The sequence below is a fragment of the Coffea arabica genome, chromosome 2c (genome assembly GCF_036785885.1).
Source record: "Coffea arabica cultivar ET-39 chromosome 2c, Coffea Arabica ET-39 HiFi, whole genome shotgun sequence".
Classification (NCBI taxonomy): Eukaryota; Viridiplantae; Streptophyta; class Magnoliopsida; order Gentianales; family Rubiaceae; genus Coffea; species Coffea arabica.
This window is the reverse complement of record NC_092312.1, coordinates 13637131-13656721: the sequence shown is the minus strand read 5'-3', so window position 1 is coordinate 13656721 and position 19591 is coordinate 13637131. Positions and strand designations below refer to the sequence as shown.

The 19591-nt window shown below is 34.0% G+C and overlaps 2 protein-coding genes across 2 annotated transcripts; one reads left to right on the top strand and one right to left on the bottom strand.

The window, feature by feature from the left end:
* The first annotated feature begins 12 nt into the window (after positions 1–12).
* LOC113726165 (trihelix transcription factor ENAP1) lies at positions 13–3821 on the top strand. Its single transcript, XM_027249727.2, has 2 exons — positions 13–1078; positions 3417–3821. Exons 1-2 carry the CDS (start codon positions 160–162, stop codon positions 3428–3430), a joined length of 933 nt encoding a protein of 310 aa, XP_027105528.1. The 5' UTR covers positions 13–159; the 3' UTR covers positions 3431–3821.
* Positions 3822–11737: 7916 nt separating this feature from the next.
* LOC113726164 (protein LIGHT-DEPENDENT SHORT HYPOCOTYLS 10-like) lies at positions 11738–18597 on the bottom strand. Its single transcript, XM_027249726.2, has 2 exons — positions 17838–18597; positions 11738–11959 (listed from the first exon to the last, which is right to left on the bottom strand). The coding sequence occupies exon 1, from the start codon at positions 18438–18440 to the stop codon at positions 17871–17873; it is 570 nt and encodes a 189-aa protein (XP_027105527.1). The 5' UTR covers positions 18441–18597; the 3' UTR covers positions 11738–11959; positions 17838–17870.
* Between the last annotated feature and the right edge of the window lie 994 nt (positions 18598–19591).

Below are 19591 nucleotides of genomic sequence, written 5' to 3'. Positions count from 1 at the left end.
CCGTCTCTCTCGTCGCCAACCGGCATTGGCACCCCCCCCTTTTCCTATCCTACCTTTCTTTCTTCCTTCTTCTCCTCTTTACAAAATATATATAATTGTATATATCCTGCCAATTTTTCCTCCATCGGATCGGCCGTGATTTTTTTGATCAGTTAAAAGATGGGGGAATTTAGTGATTTATCTCCGGCGCCGTTGCTACAGACGCCGCCGACGAGGAGTCTGCCTTTCCGGGAAGATTGTTGGAGCGAGGAGGCGACTTCGACTCTGGTTGATGCATGGGGACGGCGTTATTTGGAACTTAACCGTGGGAATCTCCGGCAGAAGGACTGGCAGGAGGTTGCTGATGCCGTTAATGCTCGGCATGGTCATACTAAGAAGACTCGCCGGACCGATGTTCAGTGTAAGAATCGGATTGATACGTTGAAGAAAAAGTATAAGATTGAGAAAGCGAAAATTTCCGAGTCCAACGGAACCCTAACTTCGTCGTGGCCGTTCTTTGCTAGGCTTGATGCTTTGATAGGGAATAATTCGAAGAATCAGCAGCAAAAAACTTCTCCGATGGTGAATTCGTTATCTTCTCACTCCCCGTTGTCGTTGCCTTCGCCGCCGATGGGAATTCCGTTGTATAATAAGAAGCAGCCGCAGCTGTTGCCGCCGGCTACGAGTGCGGTGGTGGAGCCAGTGGTGTTGCCGCAGAAGCGGCAGTTTTCCGCCGTGGATGATTCCTATTTTAGGAAGAATTATTCGGCTGTGGCAGCTGCTGCGGCAGCGGCGGCGGAGGAGGTGGAGGATGATGAGGAGGAAGATGGGGGATCCGAAGAGGATGAGGATGAGGAGGTGGAGAGAGAAGAGGGGACGGTGGCAGGGGAGGAGGGAGTGAGGAGATTGGCTAAGGCAATTGAGAGGTTTGGGGAGATTTATGAGAGGGTCGAGAATATGAAGCAGAGGCAAATGGTGGAGTTAGAGAAGCAGAGGATGCAGTTTGCAAAGGATTTGGAAGTACAGAGGATGCAGTTGTTTATGGACACACAAGTCCAGCTTGAGAAGATTAAGCAGTCTAAACGATCTGGATCAGATGGTATAAGACTATAGTTCAATCTTGTGGCTTTCTTGATTTATTATTAAGAAGTTTTTTATTTTGTTGGGAGTTCTTCTATTATTGCAGTTATTTAGATGATAATAGGTTTTTTTTTTTTTTTTTAAATGTGGAGTTGCATTTGATTTGATGTTAGAATAGTGTAAATTGGTAGATTTTGATATTTTAAATTAGACTGAAAATTGCCTGGCATGTAGGCTCTGCAACATTCCCTTATTGTTTTGCAATGGATGGAAGGATTTTGGATAATTTGAAGTTTGATGGAAGTTTGATTGATATTTGTTTGGTGCTGAAGTTAATGTTGTTGTTGGATTCTCTTGGAATTGTGGATGGCTATGTAGCAAGATATTGATTTTGTGGAAACGTGTAATGATGTTGCTGGCTTGTAGCATTTTGCATGGTTTTGGTTATCCTTTGGAATACTTTTTTGAATGGAAATCTAGAGCGGAATCAGTGTTTTCTTGCTTTAGATGCATCAGTTTTTGTGTTTTTGGGTGAACTCATCAAGTACCAATGTGTAGAACCACATCTCCGTCTTCATGGTGATATTTTTTGAAGAATTATTTTCCCACATTGCTTGTGCAAAGACTCAAGTTCCTATATTCCACTTGATCACTTAATTTTGTCAGTTTTTCATGAGTGAATTTGAAGAGCACTAGTTGTTAAGTACACTCTGGTGTATGAATTTCTGGTTTGCATAATATGTGGAAGTAGAAGATATGAAGGGCTAAAGCTGGTATTTTGCTTCTATGTTACTAGGATGTTATAGCGAGCAAAACTATTTGGAATGTAATTGCTGCATGTCAGATCAGTCACTGAAGCAACTCTTTCCTTCTGTAGCTAGTTTTGGGTCTGAATTTTGAGAAGTCCTGTCGATGTTTAGGTTCTAGTTTACCGTTTTGAAATGGCTTAAGGAGCTAAAACTTTTGGGCTGTGAATGATGACATTTGGGCTATGTTTCACGTGTCAATGTGATATTTCTTCTTGGCTCTATTGACGTGAAATGTGTGCATTTTGACTTGAAAGTTCAGTGTTTTCTCTAACCCTTTTTGATGGGGCTTGTGGTCACCAAACATGGATTTCCTATAGCATGGAATGCTATCGTGTTGTGTCCATATGTACACATGATATGCGGCAAAACATTGGATAACACACACTTCAAACTTGGACTGCTGTCATGTGTTCTTTTATATCACAAACATATGAAGTACACTTGGTGTGAGATTAATAAGTTATTCATGGTGTTATACCCAAACTCCTTGGACTTCTATTTTTTCCAAGACTTATTTGTGCCATTCTTCACCCAAAAAAAAATGGATAAGCAAAAGGCCATGCTCCACAGTATTCTCTGGCTCATTGAGCTGATCTATTCTCTTCCTGTTTTTTGGCTGTCTTTCACTGGCAAGCATAAGGTGGTGTTTGTGCATGTTAATCCATTTCTTTCATCAGTTTTATTTTGCCACTGCACAATTTTGTGTTTAAATGGATTTTATCTTGGACAATTACTTGAGGTCTGAATGAACTATGAAATAGATGAAATATTTTAAATTTGGACATCTGTTGCTTTCATAGATAAATTTTGTGGTTGGATTGGGAGTCTACCATTCAGAATTGAGTACAAGGCTTTTATTGGAGGAATTCTGGCATAACTATATGCGGTATAATGTGCCCAAATTATCTTTTGTAGGTTTATGGTTGGTTTTTGTGTGGTTGTTCCATCTTTATAGGACCGGTCTGATGGATGTTTAATAGAACCTCCTCCTTTCCGGTGGATGTCATTTTCTTGTTAGTAGATCTTGGCAGAACAGAGTTAAAAAAGGAGATTCCCTTGCTTGCTATAAGGCTGCTTTTCTTGTTATTTCTTTGACCTGGACTTTGTCAACGAATTGGGTTAATCAGTCTTTGATTGGAATTTCAGATTTCTTCTTTTTTCTTTTTGATATATTTCTTAGGAACAGACTAAGATCTTTGCTATATGTTTTCATTTGGCACTCAATGGTAGGGGCATTTAGTTCTGCGGTGCACTGCAGAACTGAACTTAGTAAATTGAGTATAGACATTTATGCGAGTATAATTTGTCAGCATGGAATTGCCTTTTTGGTCTCCTGAAAATTGGAACCTCTGCATTGAGATCTGAAGCTTCCTTTATGGATGATTCTAACAAATATTTAACTAACTCTGAGCATTCATGTACTATGAAATTAAACTTCAAGCAATTTTACAAATTCCAACTTCTATGAAAGAGCTAAAATTGTGTATTGTTTAATACGCTGAATTGTGAATTCAATCCTTACACACACTTGTCCGTGTTTCTCTGCAGATTTATATAGCTAGCTACTTGGAAGAGGATGTAATGGCCATCTCGCGTGAAATTCTCTGTAGCTTACTCAAGAGCGTAGATGGTTACTGCTATTTTTGGAAGAAGTACATTAGGCAGTGATACTATCATGGATATCAGTAAATTATCAGCAGCAGCAGCCATTCCACGACTTAATTAAACTGCAGTCACTATTATTGTATTATCCATTTATTTTTCTCGTGTCATTATGAATTGGAATGAGAGGATCCAGTTTTTGCTCTTTAGCTTGGGGCCAACCAAATTGAAGATAATGTTTGGCCCAGTCGACATTTCCCTCAACTGCTTCAGCTTTTCATCAGTGGAGATAGTTGTCCTCTCTGTAATTATTTTCTGAAGTGATTATGTTGACATTGCAAGTTTCGTGAATCTTGTTGAGAAGACTTTGACAGAGAATAGGGTGGCAACTGGGTTATAATCGATGGATTTTGTTCTCTTTTGCGGCAGGAGACAATAAACGAATTTAATTTAGCTGACTAAATGCGTAGCCATCTTTTGCATTTTCTTTGGTGTAAACTTCTCTTTCTTGGTCTAAATCCAATTTTGGAAGCAGCCTCTTTGCATTTTGTTCCTTGCGTTATACTAATATCCAGCCATGAGCAAGGTCTTTGTGCTTCAACAGGCTGATCTGTTGCAAATCTGGGTGTCAGACGGCTTCACGGAGATGTGGGCTGGGCTAAAGATTTGGTGTCTGGTATAAACAAGTCTTGCGAAAAGATGGACTTTTCATGGATCTGAGTGGTGCCGGGGACTGGGCATTCAGTTCGTCGATGTACAGAAAAACATTCGTGGTTTTTCTGGTAAATGGCCATCCAGTTTGGAGGATGCTTTCCACAGAAGCGTAACTATATAAGAAGAAATTTGAACTCAACAAGCTGATAAGTATGAACAGTTGATTTGGCTATTGTGATTAATATCTACCTACCTATTATCTACCTATTATATAAGAAAAAAGCCAAGTTACTATAGCACCCCATCTTTTTGACACATGTATTGCACATATTTTTGACAAGTGGATTCTTGAAACTTTTCCTTCCCTTTTTTGATTCAATTGGGCCAAAATAATAAAAATATTTTTTCTCCTTCAGAAAATCAATTGTGTCGCTTCTTCTTCTTCTTGCGGCAGGTGCTGTTATTTTTTATTTTTTAAAACTAATCTAACTAAAATTGTTGCCATATTCTTTTTTTTTCGTTGAGATGATTAACTACTTAACAAAAATAAGTTTTTATTATTTTTTTATCCCATTTTACATTTTCTTTTCTTCCTTTTTTTCTTCATGTCTAATCTCTCATATTTGCTCTATTCTTCGATCATAATGTTATAGTCAACTGGCATTTGTTTGTTAAATTTATAGGATGATGCTATTATTTGGTATTTTTCATGGATAAAAGGTGAAATATTAAAATATATAAAAAGATCTTAGAATTCATTTTATACCAATGATCATTTTCTATGAAGAATAAAACAATAATTCTTTCTTTTCATTTCTCCTCCCACGATTTGATTTCTTACTTCACATTTTTTTCTTTTTCTTTGTTTTTTGGTTACATTTTGTAATTATCGACAATTTTGTGTGTTTTTTAAAGAGAAAAGATATATCATGTGATGCTTTCACCAAGATAAATGTAGCTAGGCATTCTTCTACCTCTGTGTTCTATAAGATTTTGTATATATTTAAACTAATGTTAATTTTTGTTTATTTTTTAATTATTCAGGTTCTGTAGTATCAATTGGGTTGGCATATAAAAATTGTAGTTGGTGGTAGAAGTCACAATTAAAAATTGTTAGAAAATTCAATTTTGATTAGGAAGATGTTTTTGCAATAAAAAAAATGGTTCAATTCTAATTTGTATATGTAGATCTGGAAACGTAGCAATTCATATTTTTTTATCTAACCTTGCTATTTATATTCTGGAGCTGCAGGATAATGTTGTCACCTTTAAACGGGATTTAAATAAATAAAGAAAGAAAAATGTGAAACTTTAGAGTAAGTTATATTGAAATTGAAGATTGTGACATGTCTTAGTGGCTTTCTAAACTTTTTTCATTATTAAAATACTGGAAGCATTATGATTGCTTTTGATTTAGTTACAACTAAGACTATGCTGCTAATTAATACAGCAATGCACTTGTAGTGTATTGATTTTCTCTCTTTTTTGGGTATTATCATAATAATAGTTCAAAAATCTTTATTCAAATCACAATAAATAGGGCTATTAACTTCATAGATGGAATTTCTCTTCACAAAAAATTTTGAGGGAAATTTTATTTATACTCCATATCTTATTAATTGTATTCCTATTATAAATAAAAACTATATGATAAAAATAATAGTGAAAATGTGATTAACAAAAATGAGAGTTAAAATAACATTTGTTAATTTTAATTGTTTTGAGGCCCAATTTTCTCTTATATTTCTATTGATTCATCATGTGCCAAAATAATTTGATGTTATGTGTTTGACTAAATTTCTAGGGGGGTCAAAGCTGTGCTTTGCACAGCTCAAGTACCTCTAGTATATATATAAGAAGAAAAGAAGAAAGTGGAGTTACTGTAGTAACTCTATTAATTGCCAAGTAGATCTCTTTTATTTTGACATGTGGCCCAATTCCTTTTCTTTTTTTCATTTTGCCCCCCCTTTTTTTTTCTTTTGTTCACCTTATTTCCTTTCTTTTTTTTTTTTTTCGGCTAAAGACAATTAAACAAATCCTCATATACACTACAGGTTTCTTATTTAGTTTCTACTATGTACTTCTTTTCTTTTTTTTTTCTCGTCATCCTAATCATTTATTCTGTTTTTTCTCCATTGAATTAGTTGGTGCATTTTCTTTCATTTTATCCATAATTAACTAAATGAATGGTTTCATTATCGAAGATCAAGAATGGGTTTGATATTTCTTTTCTTCCATAGTCCAATAATCATGATTCATGATCTTCTACTTTTATTGTCTCTCTTTGGTATGTATTATTTGATATTTTTTTGTCATTTTTTTGCATCTTGATAAAAAAAACCTTTGCTTATTGCTTTTCTCGCCGCTTCCTTCTTTATCTGACTTTCTTTTCCACCTAAAAGAGGCATCTAATGTTGTGAATATTTTTCCCCCAAATCTAAAAAAATCTTTTTTTTTCAGTTTTTTATATTTTATTTATTTTGAAACTAATTTTTGACCTTTTTATTTTTGGAAAAAAAAAATTCCCTAAGGCTGACAAGAAGACGGGTGGTGATTACATGAAGAATTTTTAGGCTAACAATGAAAGAATTCTAACTACTTTTCCCTCATAAAATAAATAACACCATTATAAATATTCATTCTAATTTTAATCTTTTATTTATTAGAATTGTATTTGATAATAGGGTGATAGTGCTATAGTAGAGGAGAAAGAATTTGACAAATGAAGATCCAAGGTAAATGATGATTAGGAAGAAAATAATGATGCCTATTAAATTAAAAATTAATCAGAGTTTCGTAATTTATGGATAGGAAATTATATTTTGATTTATATAAAGTTTATTAATGGTGAAAAGTGCTTATAAACTGCATAAGATGGATGATGGGCAAAATAATTATTGGGGCCAACAATTTAGAATGTGAAGATAATATTTTGTATTTTTTCATTCAACATTTTGAATTACTAGCTTGTATCCATGAGAGGCAGTTTATTTTCATGGTTTTAATTTTTGCAAATGATAGCTTGAGAATAAAAGAAGTGTTAAATTAGATTTTAGAATCTTTTACATAAACTGGTTCTATATGACTTTGTACTCTTGTCCTTTTTTATTGTCCATAATGACAGATAATGTAATTACAATTTGAGCTGATTGCTAGGCGTTGAACTAGACATATCATTATTATTTGGATGAAGGAGTTAATAATATTTTGTCGATTTGACTTGCTAAAACGGTTGCAGTTGTCAAAGGAATGCATTTGGTGGTGGAAGTTAGCATTAAGGCTTTTAGCCTAGAGTGTCACTCGAAAAAATATTATTAGAAAATTCTATTTTGATTAAGAAGACATTTTTGCAATCAAACAAACTGTTGGATTTGAATTTGCATATATAGCTTTAGAAACATGGCAATTCATGTTTTTTTATTTAAAGTTGCTATATGTATTCTAGAACTGTTTAGTGAGATAATGTTCTCATCTGTCTGTAATGCTATTAAGCATGATTTACATGGATAAATTAACTCGCTCTTTCTCTCAAAAAAGAAAGAAAATATGCAAGTTTGTATGTTTTTATTGATGTTGAAGATTGTCATTGATTTTGGTGGCTTTCTAAATTTTTTCTAATTATTAAAATGTTAGAAACATTATGACTACTTTTGATTTAATTACAACTAAAACTATGCTGCTATTAAACCGACAATGCACTCATAATGGATTTGCTTTCTTTTCTTTTTTGGTATCATTATGTACATATAATATTGGTTAAAAAAATTTTCTCCAAATCACAATAAATTGGGGTTAACTTTATAGATGGAATTTCTTTTCACAACAAATTTTAATTATTTTTATACTCATTTTTCTCCTATATTTTCATTATGTACCTAAAACATTTGCTACTATGTATTCAAATAATGTTCTAGGGGGCCACAACTGAGGTACCTCTAGTTATAATATTTCAGAGCATTCCACAACTCTCTCTCTCTCTCTCTCTGTTTTTGTTTCCCCCCATGCGAATCAATTATGAAAAAATCAACTACTCCTAGAGTAATTGGCTACATAACTTTAAAGTTCTCCTTGAGTGTGGGTCAAGGGATTGAATCCCTTAGCATGTATTTTTGTTCATAATTTTCCTAAAAATTTTACTAGCGAACACAAAGGCATCCGTTTGGTTCGGTGTCCGTGTCCAGAGAGAAAAAAGAATCAATTATGAAAAGCTTTCGAATGAACAAATTTGTAGATATTGTGAAGAATCATTTGCTCGAGAAAACGTGTATTGTATTAGACTGTTACTTCCATCCTTACACTTGAGTAGGCATGGCTGAATTTCTTCTTTGAACCAAGGCCTTGTTTGGCAAGTAAGTTTTTTGTCAAGTTTGTCTGCTCAAAGCTTTTTTAACAACTTTAACTATAGTAATTTTAAAAAATTTTCAAAATTTTCAAAGTATTCAAAAATTTACATACTTCAAAAAAATTTTTACAACTTCTATAGTAAGCTACAGTAAAGTTCTAGACAAATACTCAAAAAACTTACTTACCAAACGGGCCCAAGTTTGCCTCTAAATTCTTGGCAAAAACTTACTGAAACCTCTAACGGTGTTGAGGAGCTTTAGCTTCCACGACTGGAACCTTTTTGTGGTTACTAGGAGATTGGGATTTGGCTTCATCTCGAGAATTAGTTGCCACACAGAAATAATATTGTAAGCCTAAGCAATTATAGTTGCTAAACTGGCACAAATACACGCATGGACAAAATATATTCACGTATGGCGCGCAAGCCCGCACACACACAAAAATTAATGCATACATGTACATTTACTCCCTCCGTCTCACTTCAATGGTCTTATTTTTTTTTTGTCTATAATTTAAAAAAATTTAGTTAACTTTATTGGAAGAATAAATCTAACCTACTATTTTTTAAAAATATCCTGACATTAATATTACTAGTATAACTAATCATTATGTTTTTATATTAATTACAACAATAATATTGATAGAGAGTTGCACCATTCAAGAAAATAAATCAAAGCAATTAATGAATAAGGTAACTTATATCACTGATAACAAAGTATATCAAATAAAGGTATTTTGGAGGCGTTAAGTTTGGATTGAAGGATTTGAGAAAGGATTTGAAATCCTCTGAAACCCCTCTAATTGTTTATATTATTTAGGAGGTATTTAGAGTTATAAATTACAAATTATTTTTTATTTAAAATACATTTTAATAATTGATATATCATAAACCCAAATATCTATTAAACAATTCAAACAACTAGACCGATTTGGATGAATTTCAAATCCTTCATCAGATGCCTCAATCCAAATGAAGGTTAAATATATTTTTCAATTAAGTGGACTACAATTTGGAACACGGATGAAAAAGGAAAACAAGACTGTCAAAATGAGTATATTATTCCCTTCATGTCATCAGAGTTAAAAGAAAAGCTTTAGGATTTTCCGTCTTTGAGTTTGCACATGAAGTGAGGAATCACGTTAAAAGGAACGAGGCGAAGCATATTTCTGGTATTGTAAGCGAGTCAACTAAAGCTCACCAACTGAAATTGCCAAGTGCAGAATAACCTTTTTCTCCCCGTGTTTGCTGAATACCCATCATTCTTTAACAACGGATAATTACATAGTTTGGGTTACTCTGGTTCGAAGACAAGTTTGGATGTTAGAGTCGATAAATTTTTTTTTTTTAATTATTGCTGATAAAAAATACTACAAAAAAAAAAAAAAGAAGAGAGGATTGTATAGAAGAACTTCCGAATATTTGGCGATCTCAAACGTGTCAATATCAAAATGATCACTCAATATTTGGATGATTATTATTGGTTAACCTCGCAAGTACTCAAAAAGGGGAAGAAAGTCTCCTGCACTTGAACCAACTCTCCGAATTCTTGATGTCAAATGGAGACTACCAGCCGATGGTTAACAAAACTCCCGCATGAATTTGTGCACAAATGATCGAACCCTAAAACAGTGAGTAGCATATGGGTAAAAGAAAGCAAGAAGTCAAGATTCCGATGCCATGTGTTGTTAAGCAACAAAATCAGCTTTAAGAAAAGTGTGTGATTATGCATCAGCATGATACAAGCTTTCACAATATTCAAGTTAGTTTTTAGAAAATCCAAGGAAATTGTGAAATTTTGAGAATTAGCATGCAGGAAAAGATTCAGAAATTAATGCACCATAAATCTGTCAAAAAATAAGGGTCAAAAACACAGAAGCTCACACAGAAAGCAGCTGCTGGTGATAGAAACCAGTAAAATCGGAGGGAACTAGCTGAGATTTGATTGACTGAATGATGCATGCATCATTGCATGTAAATCAAAAGGAAAGCACTAATGCAAAAATGTTGGCAGCTGCTACCAATTCGCTAGAATTTGATACCAATTTGTTGGGATTTAGAGCATAAACTAAAGAATAACTCTAAAAGTTAGTGCTGCGACAAAATGGCTTATGATAAGGTCATGTATTGCAGGATTGAAAGGAACCTTAAATTCTTTGTTCGAAAACTCTCTATTTGTAGGGCATACAATAAACACTTTTAACATAATATTCGCTAACAAATGTCAGCAAAAAACACCTTGTAATTCAAAATACTTGAATTGGTCAAAAGATATCGAGCGTGGAACTACTCCTAAAAACTAACTAATAGCTTAATTTATTAACCAAATTGACATATTCTAAAGTTAGAAGGTTGCAGCAGAAGTTGCATTACTCCAACAAAAACTATGAAACAAAGCACCGTGGGTTTGTTCTCGGTTTTGGCGCTTGATACCAATTTGGTTGGAATTTAGATCGAGCACAAACTAAGAAATAACACTGGGTGGGAGTTAGTGCTGCAAACAAATAGCTTATTATAAAATATCGTATTAAAGAACTAAAAAAGACCTTAAATTCTTCATTCATAAACTCTCTATTTGTAGGGCAGACAAGAAACACTTTAACATAACAAATCTCCTAACAAATTTCAACAAAAAAACACTTTTAACATATAACTTTTGCTAACGAATCTCCTAACAAATTTCAATAAAAATTATTTGTAATTTAAAACACTTGAATTAGTCAAAAAAATACCAAACATGAAACTACTCCTAACAACATAATTTATTAAACAATTTTTTTGGTGCTAATTTATTAACCAAATTGAAATATTCTAAAAACTATGAAACAAGAACCTTGGGCTTGTTTTCGATGTCTCAAAGCAACTAAATCCATGCGTCCCAATCAAAGCACATATTCTAGATCTGACTCACATTATCATTCTCAAGAGTCATGAATAATATTCTCAATTTACCACGGTAAATCTTACTTTAACATGAAATATCAATTCCCAGCCAAAACAGAGAGAGAGGAGAGACCACGAATAGAAAAAAAATAAACAATAAATAATGTCTTCAACAACAGAAAGCCTGTGTTTTTAGAAAACCCTTGTGAGCGAATATAAGTCAAACATGCAATGCATCTTTAGTAATGGGGAAAAAAGTGCAATTTTTAAGCCTAAGAACAATAACTGAGAAATCTAATATATCTCTTAAACATAGTTAACAACGAGAATTTGGAATATGCATGATTGTTCATTTGCAGCAATTAAAGCACAGCACCTTCACTTAATATACAGTGCAGAAAGAGAGAAGTCATTCTCTTTCACTCGAAGACAAATTTCATGCTTCTGATATAGTCCAACTAACATATACTATCACTCGAACTATAAACTATAGCATGTATACATTGACAAGAACTAGGCTCTAGTTTATGGCTAGCTTGTAGACAGGAATCAAATTTCAAGCAGTAAAATCCATTGATGTTTCCTAGCTCAGATGGGCTGCTGCTAACTCCTGCAAACAATTTTGTTCACACGCAAGCATAAACATTTCCAATCAGGAGTAAATTCAAATCATTTACCATGTTGTGAGAGAATATGTAACAATATAAATAATTGAAAAGCTGACAAATTGAATCAAGCTGCATGTACTTAAAGTATTAACATCAGTTATCATGACTCATATTGTCCTCGATTTTCACCTTTCTCCCTCAAATTCTATTTCAGACGTATATTGGCCCCTAATCGGAGCAATAATTTGTTATTTAGTCTATTCTAGGCATGAGATACCCACCAAAAAAAAAATAAATCTAGGCTTGAGATAATCAAGCTGTCATAGACATAATGAATGCCTGTTGTCTAATATGACTTCACATTTTTAAGTACTTTTGCTTACTTTAACTACCTAAGATCATACATAAGAGCCAATTTCAAATCTTCGCTAAAATTTTAATGGCAGATTAGCGTTTGCGTTGAAGCTTTGGGTCAAACTGTGAAAATGATTCCAGGAAGAGAACCTATTGATTTTCCACAGAAAGTTTGAAATACTGCATTTATTTGTGTTGAAATATATAGGAGTCAAATGAAGAATTTTAAAGTTGAAAAACCAAATAGAATCATCAGAAAAAGTTAGTGTATGATGGAGCAGTTAACCCTATCGAATATTAGTAGTGAAAATGAAGTCAAGATTCAAAAATGATATGCATAAAAGCTAAAAATTCAAGAGTCTAATAAGAAGGTGAGAACAAGAATGTCTTCATATTGTACCAAACAACATAAGCAAGAAAGACACAAGGACATTTTATGTTTGACAGTTTACATGGAACGTGGATACGCATATTTTCAAACCCTGAACTTGATAAATGAGTAGCAATACTTTTTTATTGTGTTTGCATAAAAATAGTTTTATGCAAAAAATTTAAAAATAGTCAAGGGGCATAAAAAATTTTTTAGAAAAAGACCACAGTAGATTATATCAACTATCCACAAAGCACCAAGCAAGTTTTATTGATTTCCAATTTTTCAGCAAAACTAATTAAAATATAATTATATACTATAAAAAAAGAATAAAATTGGATGATTACCATGATAATGAACATTTACAACAAATTCAGAATTTTCTCATTGTATTTATAGTATCAGAATTCATCAAGAAAAATTTGAAAGCTTGCAAGGTTTCATCGAGTGTATTGGACATAATTAAAATGTGTCTTTTCTATTCTTTAGTTCCTACAAAAATATAAGTAGAGTAATTGACTCTTGAAGCTCAGTTACTCTTCCAAGTTTGTCCATTCGTATGTACTTCTTTTGAATGTTATTAAATTTCAAATATTGAACTTCCTACAGAAGGCTATGGTAATGACAACTATAATAGTGCTTAGGATAGAAAAGTTATGATTTCTAGACTACATTACATAACTTTAGACGCAATATTACGCTCAAATAACTGTTGTTAGGCAACAATATGAGATTTACTTCACCCATCAATTTCTCCTGTACACAGGCTTGCCCAAGCAAGGAGTTCAACCTGATGTCCTTTGTGTTGATTTATAACATGCATATGCGCTTCACAAGGGAAATAGTGAAGTTGGTACTTCAATCTTTAAAGCTGGCCAGATTGAATTAACTACGTCACAGTTTAGGGCCAGAATATGATAAAGATAGCATAGAATCCACTATTCGATGGTTCAACACGTTTCAAAAAAACTTACCCCTAATCTCAGATGCTAAATTGCTTGGTCAAAAGAGGCCAAAAATGTCCTTCAAGTAATAAGTTATGATAAAACTGCAATACTTTGTCTTCAATAAGATAGGACACTTATCACCTAATCGCTAGGAAACCTTAGGAAATTCTTTTTGTATTAGCTACAAAATGATGAGATATAAACGGGTGAATACAATATCATTTTAATTTGCATTGTGGAGTGTTTTGGTGTACATCTATTGCATTGATATCTTACTCCAAAAGCCAATTTTATCTATTCATTGCTAGGTCCTAATTTTAGACACTTTATACTTCATTTTTTTTTTGTTTTTTTGAAAACAGACACTTTATACTTCATAAACCCAAGATTTTCAGTATCGTGCAAAACAAACTGACAACTATGATGCATCCTCTACATCCCAATATTCATCGCTTAAACTGTTATCGCAGCAATATTTTTGTAAGCCCATGTCTATAAGAAAGATTTTTAATCAAAATTTTCAATATCAGTCAATAAGCAAGCCAATAGTCGTATTTCACATAGACTAGTCCGATATACTTTTCAAATGTGTAACTAGATTTAGTCATGAAGCACTTTGCAGTTCCTTTTTGCCCCAGTTGGAAATGCCTACACTACAACATTTCATATGTTAGACTAGCAAAAATTTACCCAATTTATTCCTCAATTAAAGAAAAGGAGTTGAATACCCTTAGCCAGCCTAACGTCCCTCTTCGCATTATTTTTATTGCACTTTTTTCCCCTTCCATTAAGTCACATCAGCTTTGACAGTTACAAAAATTAAAAGCTTCAATTTTGGCCTTAGTTTCATTGTTCTGCTATTCTCTTTCTCGCTGCAAAAGCTTCTTCTCTCACCCATTTATAGTGCTGGAATTTTTTTTGTTTATGTGGGGAAGGATGGACTTGGTGATACGGGAGAAGGAGTATAAGTGAGAGGTCTCAGTTTCGAGACCCTCCACTTATACTAATAAAAAAAATTCTCAAATATGTTTTACTTCTATTATATATAAAAATGTCACAAAAATCAGTAAATTTGGCTCTAGCTATTGTTCAAGCTGTTCCTTCTTTAGATCATGTATATCAATAAGAGGTGAAAGACGTGTCAAAATATATCATACCACTTTGTGGACATTTAAAAATCTCAAGAGAAATTTTTTTTCCCTCAAGTTAGATGGTATTAATCTCTGAATACTAGTATATGATTTTGTTTTGCTTATTAAATGGTTTTATTTTATATTCTATGATAGATTCCAAGGGCATGTGGTTTTTTTAATTTGTTGGATCCTACTTTTAAGGGCAGTTTCCTGGAACAAATAATAATTTCCTTTTCATAGGTATTATTTCTATTAATTGTTAATTTGAGAGTATTAATGCCATTTTAATTAATTGTTAGCACTACCTATTAGTCGGAAGAAATTGCAATCAGAGTAACATTATAGGGGAAAGTACAAATCACACCAAACATTAGAGGGCTCAACGCATTTAACCCTAGAAAAGTTATCATTGGTATTCTTAGGATTCCTTTTGGACAGAGTTATCGCGAGAATATTCAACATGTCAACTTAAAAACCTCAAGGATATAGGTGGAGCCTAAGAAGATATAATCACTCCTTGGATGCTCTTTATTAACAAATATAGGGACAGCATCAATTATTTTATCTCAATAATTTCTGTCACATGTAGCCTAGCTTCATACCAAAACCAGGTATAGCTTTCATGCATAGCTTCAGTATTATATCTCTTGGTGGAAAACAAAAAAATCTAGAATGAAAAAAAAAAAAAAAACAAGGTTAAAACGAGAAGAAATAACTCCAAGAAAACCTAGAGTGGCAGAAAACTCTACAATTTCAGTTGGATCCTTCATTTTATTTTATTCTGTTTTTTGGATGAACTGTCTAATAAAAACAGATTTGGATATAAATAGTCTCCATTAATTCGCCCTACAGTATAAAGATATTTGGATAGAGTGGTAATGTGGTCTGGGAATCCATGGTAGATGTTTGTACTTTGTAAAACCTAAGGACTATTTCTTTAACAAGGCGATATTAATAGGGAGGTAAGTTTTGAATAATTGTAAAGCAATGAAAACATGATCAAAATAAGTAAAGCTGCTCCCTGAGTAGAGAAAGGAGACATGAGATTCAGTGTATTTTGGAGATACTCCTTTGCTAACAAAAAAAAAAAAGGCCTTTTCATGATTGGGAACATATACCTACACTAGACTGTAAAGAGATATAGGGGCAATGAAGGGGGTGGGAACTGCAACGGTAGAGATTTCAGTATTATATTCAGGTATGTTGCCTGGAAGAATAGCGTTGGTTCACTACTCGGACCAACGCTTATGACATTCAAATGGAATCTTGATTAGTAGGAAGGTTAAAAAGAAATTTTTGTTATTTTATGTTTTCAAATGCAAAAAGGCCATGGAGACAGGTTTTTCACTACGAAAGTAAATGATTAGAAAAGTAAGAAGAATGCTGTGATCAATGGTGCAAGAATTTTAATTATATGAACTAGACAAGACTTTAATAGTGGGAGTTTGCAAGTGTGGTATCATGGATTATTGTGATTACCATTTTTATACACTGCTTGCTCATTCCTTCCACCAGCTAAAAGAAAGGAGTCAATATTCACGCTTTCACTTTTGTAGTGAAATAACAAATTTTAGCAATTTGCAAGGATTAAGCAGGATTTAGTAAAAACTTTTTCATATCAGACAGAAAAAAGATCTACGTCAGACGTCATAGGCCATCAATCAAAGGCAAAGATAAAATCCTAACTTTTGCATGTTCGTGAAAGTTTTGGAACAATATGCCTAGTCTCAAGAAACTACGCATAGTGCTAGGTCACTGTACATTAATCTTTCATTATGTTACTATTCTAATCCATTCACTAATCTCAAGATTCAAGAATAAGCCCCCGGAAGAAAACAAGAAAGGATCAATGATCATACTCATCAACTTCTTTTTTGTCTTAAAAAAGTGAGGTGATAATTAAATTAAAAACGTAAGACAATATATAGCTTAATAATTCTGATGACAAGACATCAAAAACGTACTAGACATGTATCATTTTTCTTTCTGGGGATTGAGGAGAAGTACGTCCTTTGGTTGGTAGGGTGGCCATTGAGGGCTAAAGGGAGGACAATCAAGTTGTGACATTTTTGGAAAGACAGAAGAGGAAATAAAGGACTAGTGTCAGTTATATCGATTCTCCAAAACTTTGCTCTCTGGGACATGCTACCTGCTAAAAGCTTAGCAACCAATACTACGTACGAACATGAATAAAGAATAAGCCAATAGAATTATAAAAAAATCATTTGTTTTATAGACTTCTAGATCGATGTAGCATATCACCAGAATGAGGGTTATGGTAGTTGGGAAGGAGATTCAAATATCTGGAGTGACAGCCGACAACACAGATTTGGCTTGTAAGACAACATGGGAAGAATTTGTCTGCGTCAATTTCCTCATCCATATGTGTAGAAACTCACATGCAGATCGAGTGTAAGTATCATGTGGACATTCATGGGGGGCACAAAATCATGCCGGATCCCAAAAGAGCCAAAAACAATTGAAAAGCTCATAATTTAAGTAAAGATATTCAATAAGGAAATTAGATTAATTAACAGTGTTTTTTTGCACTATGATATGAGAGAGAAAAGTATATTAACTTGGTCCGTCCACACACCTCCTTAGCTATATGCTTAGCCTAAGACTACTATCGGAGGCTTTCTTATTGGATAAGCCTAAACCTAAATCGACATGGTTCAATGGCCTAGACTTGATGCTTTTTAGGGTTTTTCACTAGGCGGGTTTAGGGTTTTTTGTTGTTTTGAGATGAAGTCTTGGATGATCACAAGAAAGGTATGAACTCAAGAGCTAGTATGGCCTAGTCAAGTGGTCCTGAGTTCTGAGCCTCCTGACTTCTGAGTTCTGACCTCAAATAGTTAAACTTTTTAACCAACAATTCCTGTGTCTAACTTCCTATATTCTTCTATATCCTCCGTCACACTCACATCTTTCAGCAAACTTGTGCAATTGGTGGTATGTTTTCATCACCCGTCATTTTTCGCCTAAATTTGTATCCCAATTTCATTTCTTGAAAGAAAATTATGTCATCAGTACTATGCGGATATGCACTATGCAAGAAAGTCTGAATAAAATTTACCATTTTTTTTTCCAGTTCTTTCGTTTAAGCAGCTCAAGTGGACTGCTTGAAATGCTTGAGTTGATGATGATCCTCATGCAGCTTGATTGGATTCTTCTTCTTCTTTTTCTTCTTGTAAGGAATCCCTCTCGCCTTAGCTTGGCACTCCTTAACCTCGCGTAAATAAACCCGAATAGCTCCATTACCGAAAGGATTCGTCTCGGGGGATCCTCCGTTTTCTTCATATGCAGCTCTAAGCCTTCCAATCAGGGCATCCAAGCTTCCCCAGGCTTGCCTGAGAGGACAAGTACAAGGAGCAGGAGGATCAGGCTGTCCAAAGAATACACAACCATGTAAATGAACCTTAGTTTTTCCGAACTGATCGAGGTATCGAAGAAACTCAAGAACATGGTTGCAGTTGCACTGAGATAAAGAGACTGGAGGCCTCTGATTTTTTAGGTACTGGCCGAAGGTGTTCCAGTCTCTACGTTTTTGAGATTCATATCGACTTAAGGTGGTCGTGGTCTGGGGCTGCTGCTGGTGGTTTTCACCGGTGGATCGCGAGGATCCTTCGATAGGATCTCTAGGCCTCTCAGCCGAGATAATTGTTGTTGAAGAACTCATGGGAATTTGGCTAGAAATGGTAGGGAAAGAAAGGGGGAGAAACTAGAAAGCTGAAGAAAATGGTATAGAGACTCTAGTGCAGTGGAGAAAGATGAAGATCACGTCTTGAGTCTACTTGAGGGGACGTGTTATGGGCCCTTATTGGGTGCTTTTGTTCCTCTTTTCTTCCACCTTCCCTTTCTTTCTTCGTTCCTTTCTTTCCCTCTTCTTCTCTCTCTCTCTCTCATTCATTTTCAACTTCTTTTTAAATATATTATATATATGTGTGCATCTATAATTAGCTAGGGATCAATGCATCATCATCTCTAAGATTATTATTATTGTGATTTTCGTGTGTATCAAATATCACATTTTATGATTCCCGTGACTCCAGAGCAGTCGGTGGAACAAGCATGGTACAACAACAATATGTCTTGTTCTTTATTGTTTTTTTTTTCTTTATCATTTATTTATAACACAAGGGGCATCAACTATTTTTTGACTGGATAATTTTTGGTAAAGATTGACTCAGGTAATTTTTTGATGTAGATGCTGCAATACTTATTGCTTAATTTGTAGTAATTTCGTTTGATGGTTCAGCTCTAATCGAGTAACACCTTACTTGGCACATTCCCGCATTCTATTTATGCACCATTGGTAATTCTTGAGAGCCTTAATTGCTTATTTCCCAACACTGGTCAGAAAATCCCCTCGGGTGTTTTCCACTGAGGATGCTGTGGCAGTCCAATTAGAAGCATATAGGTTCTTAAAAGTATCATGAGTTAGAAGAGCACTGTAGAAATCTCATTATTGTACTGGAATTTTTTTTTTAATTTTATTATTGCACTGGATTTGAGACTATTTTTTATAGTGACGCCCACACTTCTTGGGGCGAAGGGTTGCCCATAATGAGGGACGGTCCAGATCATGCCATGTTTTGGTCTAAGGGAAATGGCTTTCGAATTGGTTAGCCAAGTAATTTTGAACATGTCAGAGGAGGTTTTAGGTCAGTGATTAAGGTTAAAATTTTAACAATTAAAGATTTTAGCTACAAATTATCTTTTTTCCTTCCACTTTTTAGATCTCACCTCTTTTTTACTAGAATTTTTGTTAAGACAAAAAATAACTTTGACTACATTTGTTTTTTATAAAACTGAAGTTTGAAATATGAA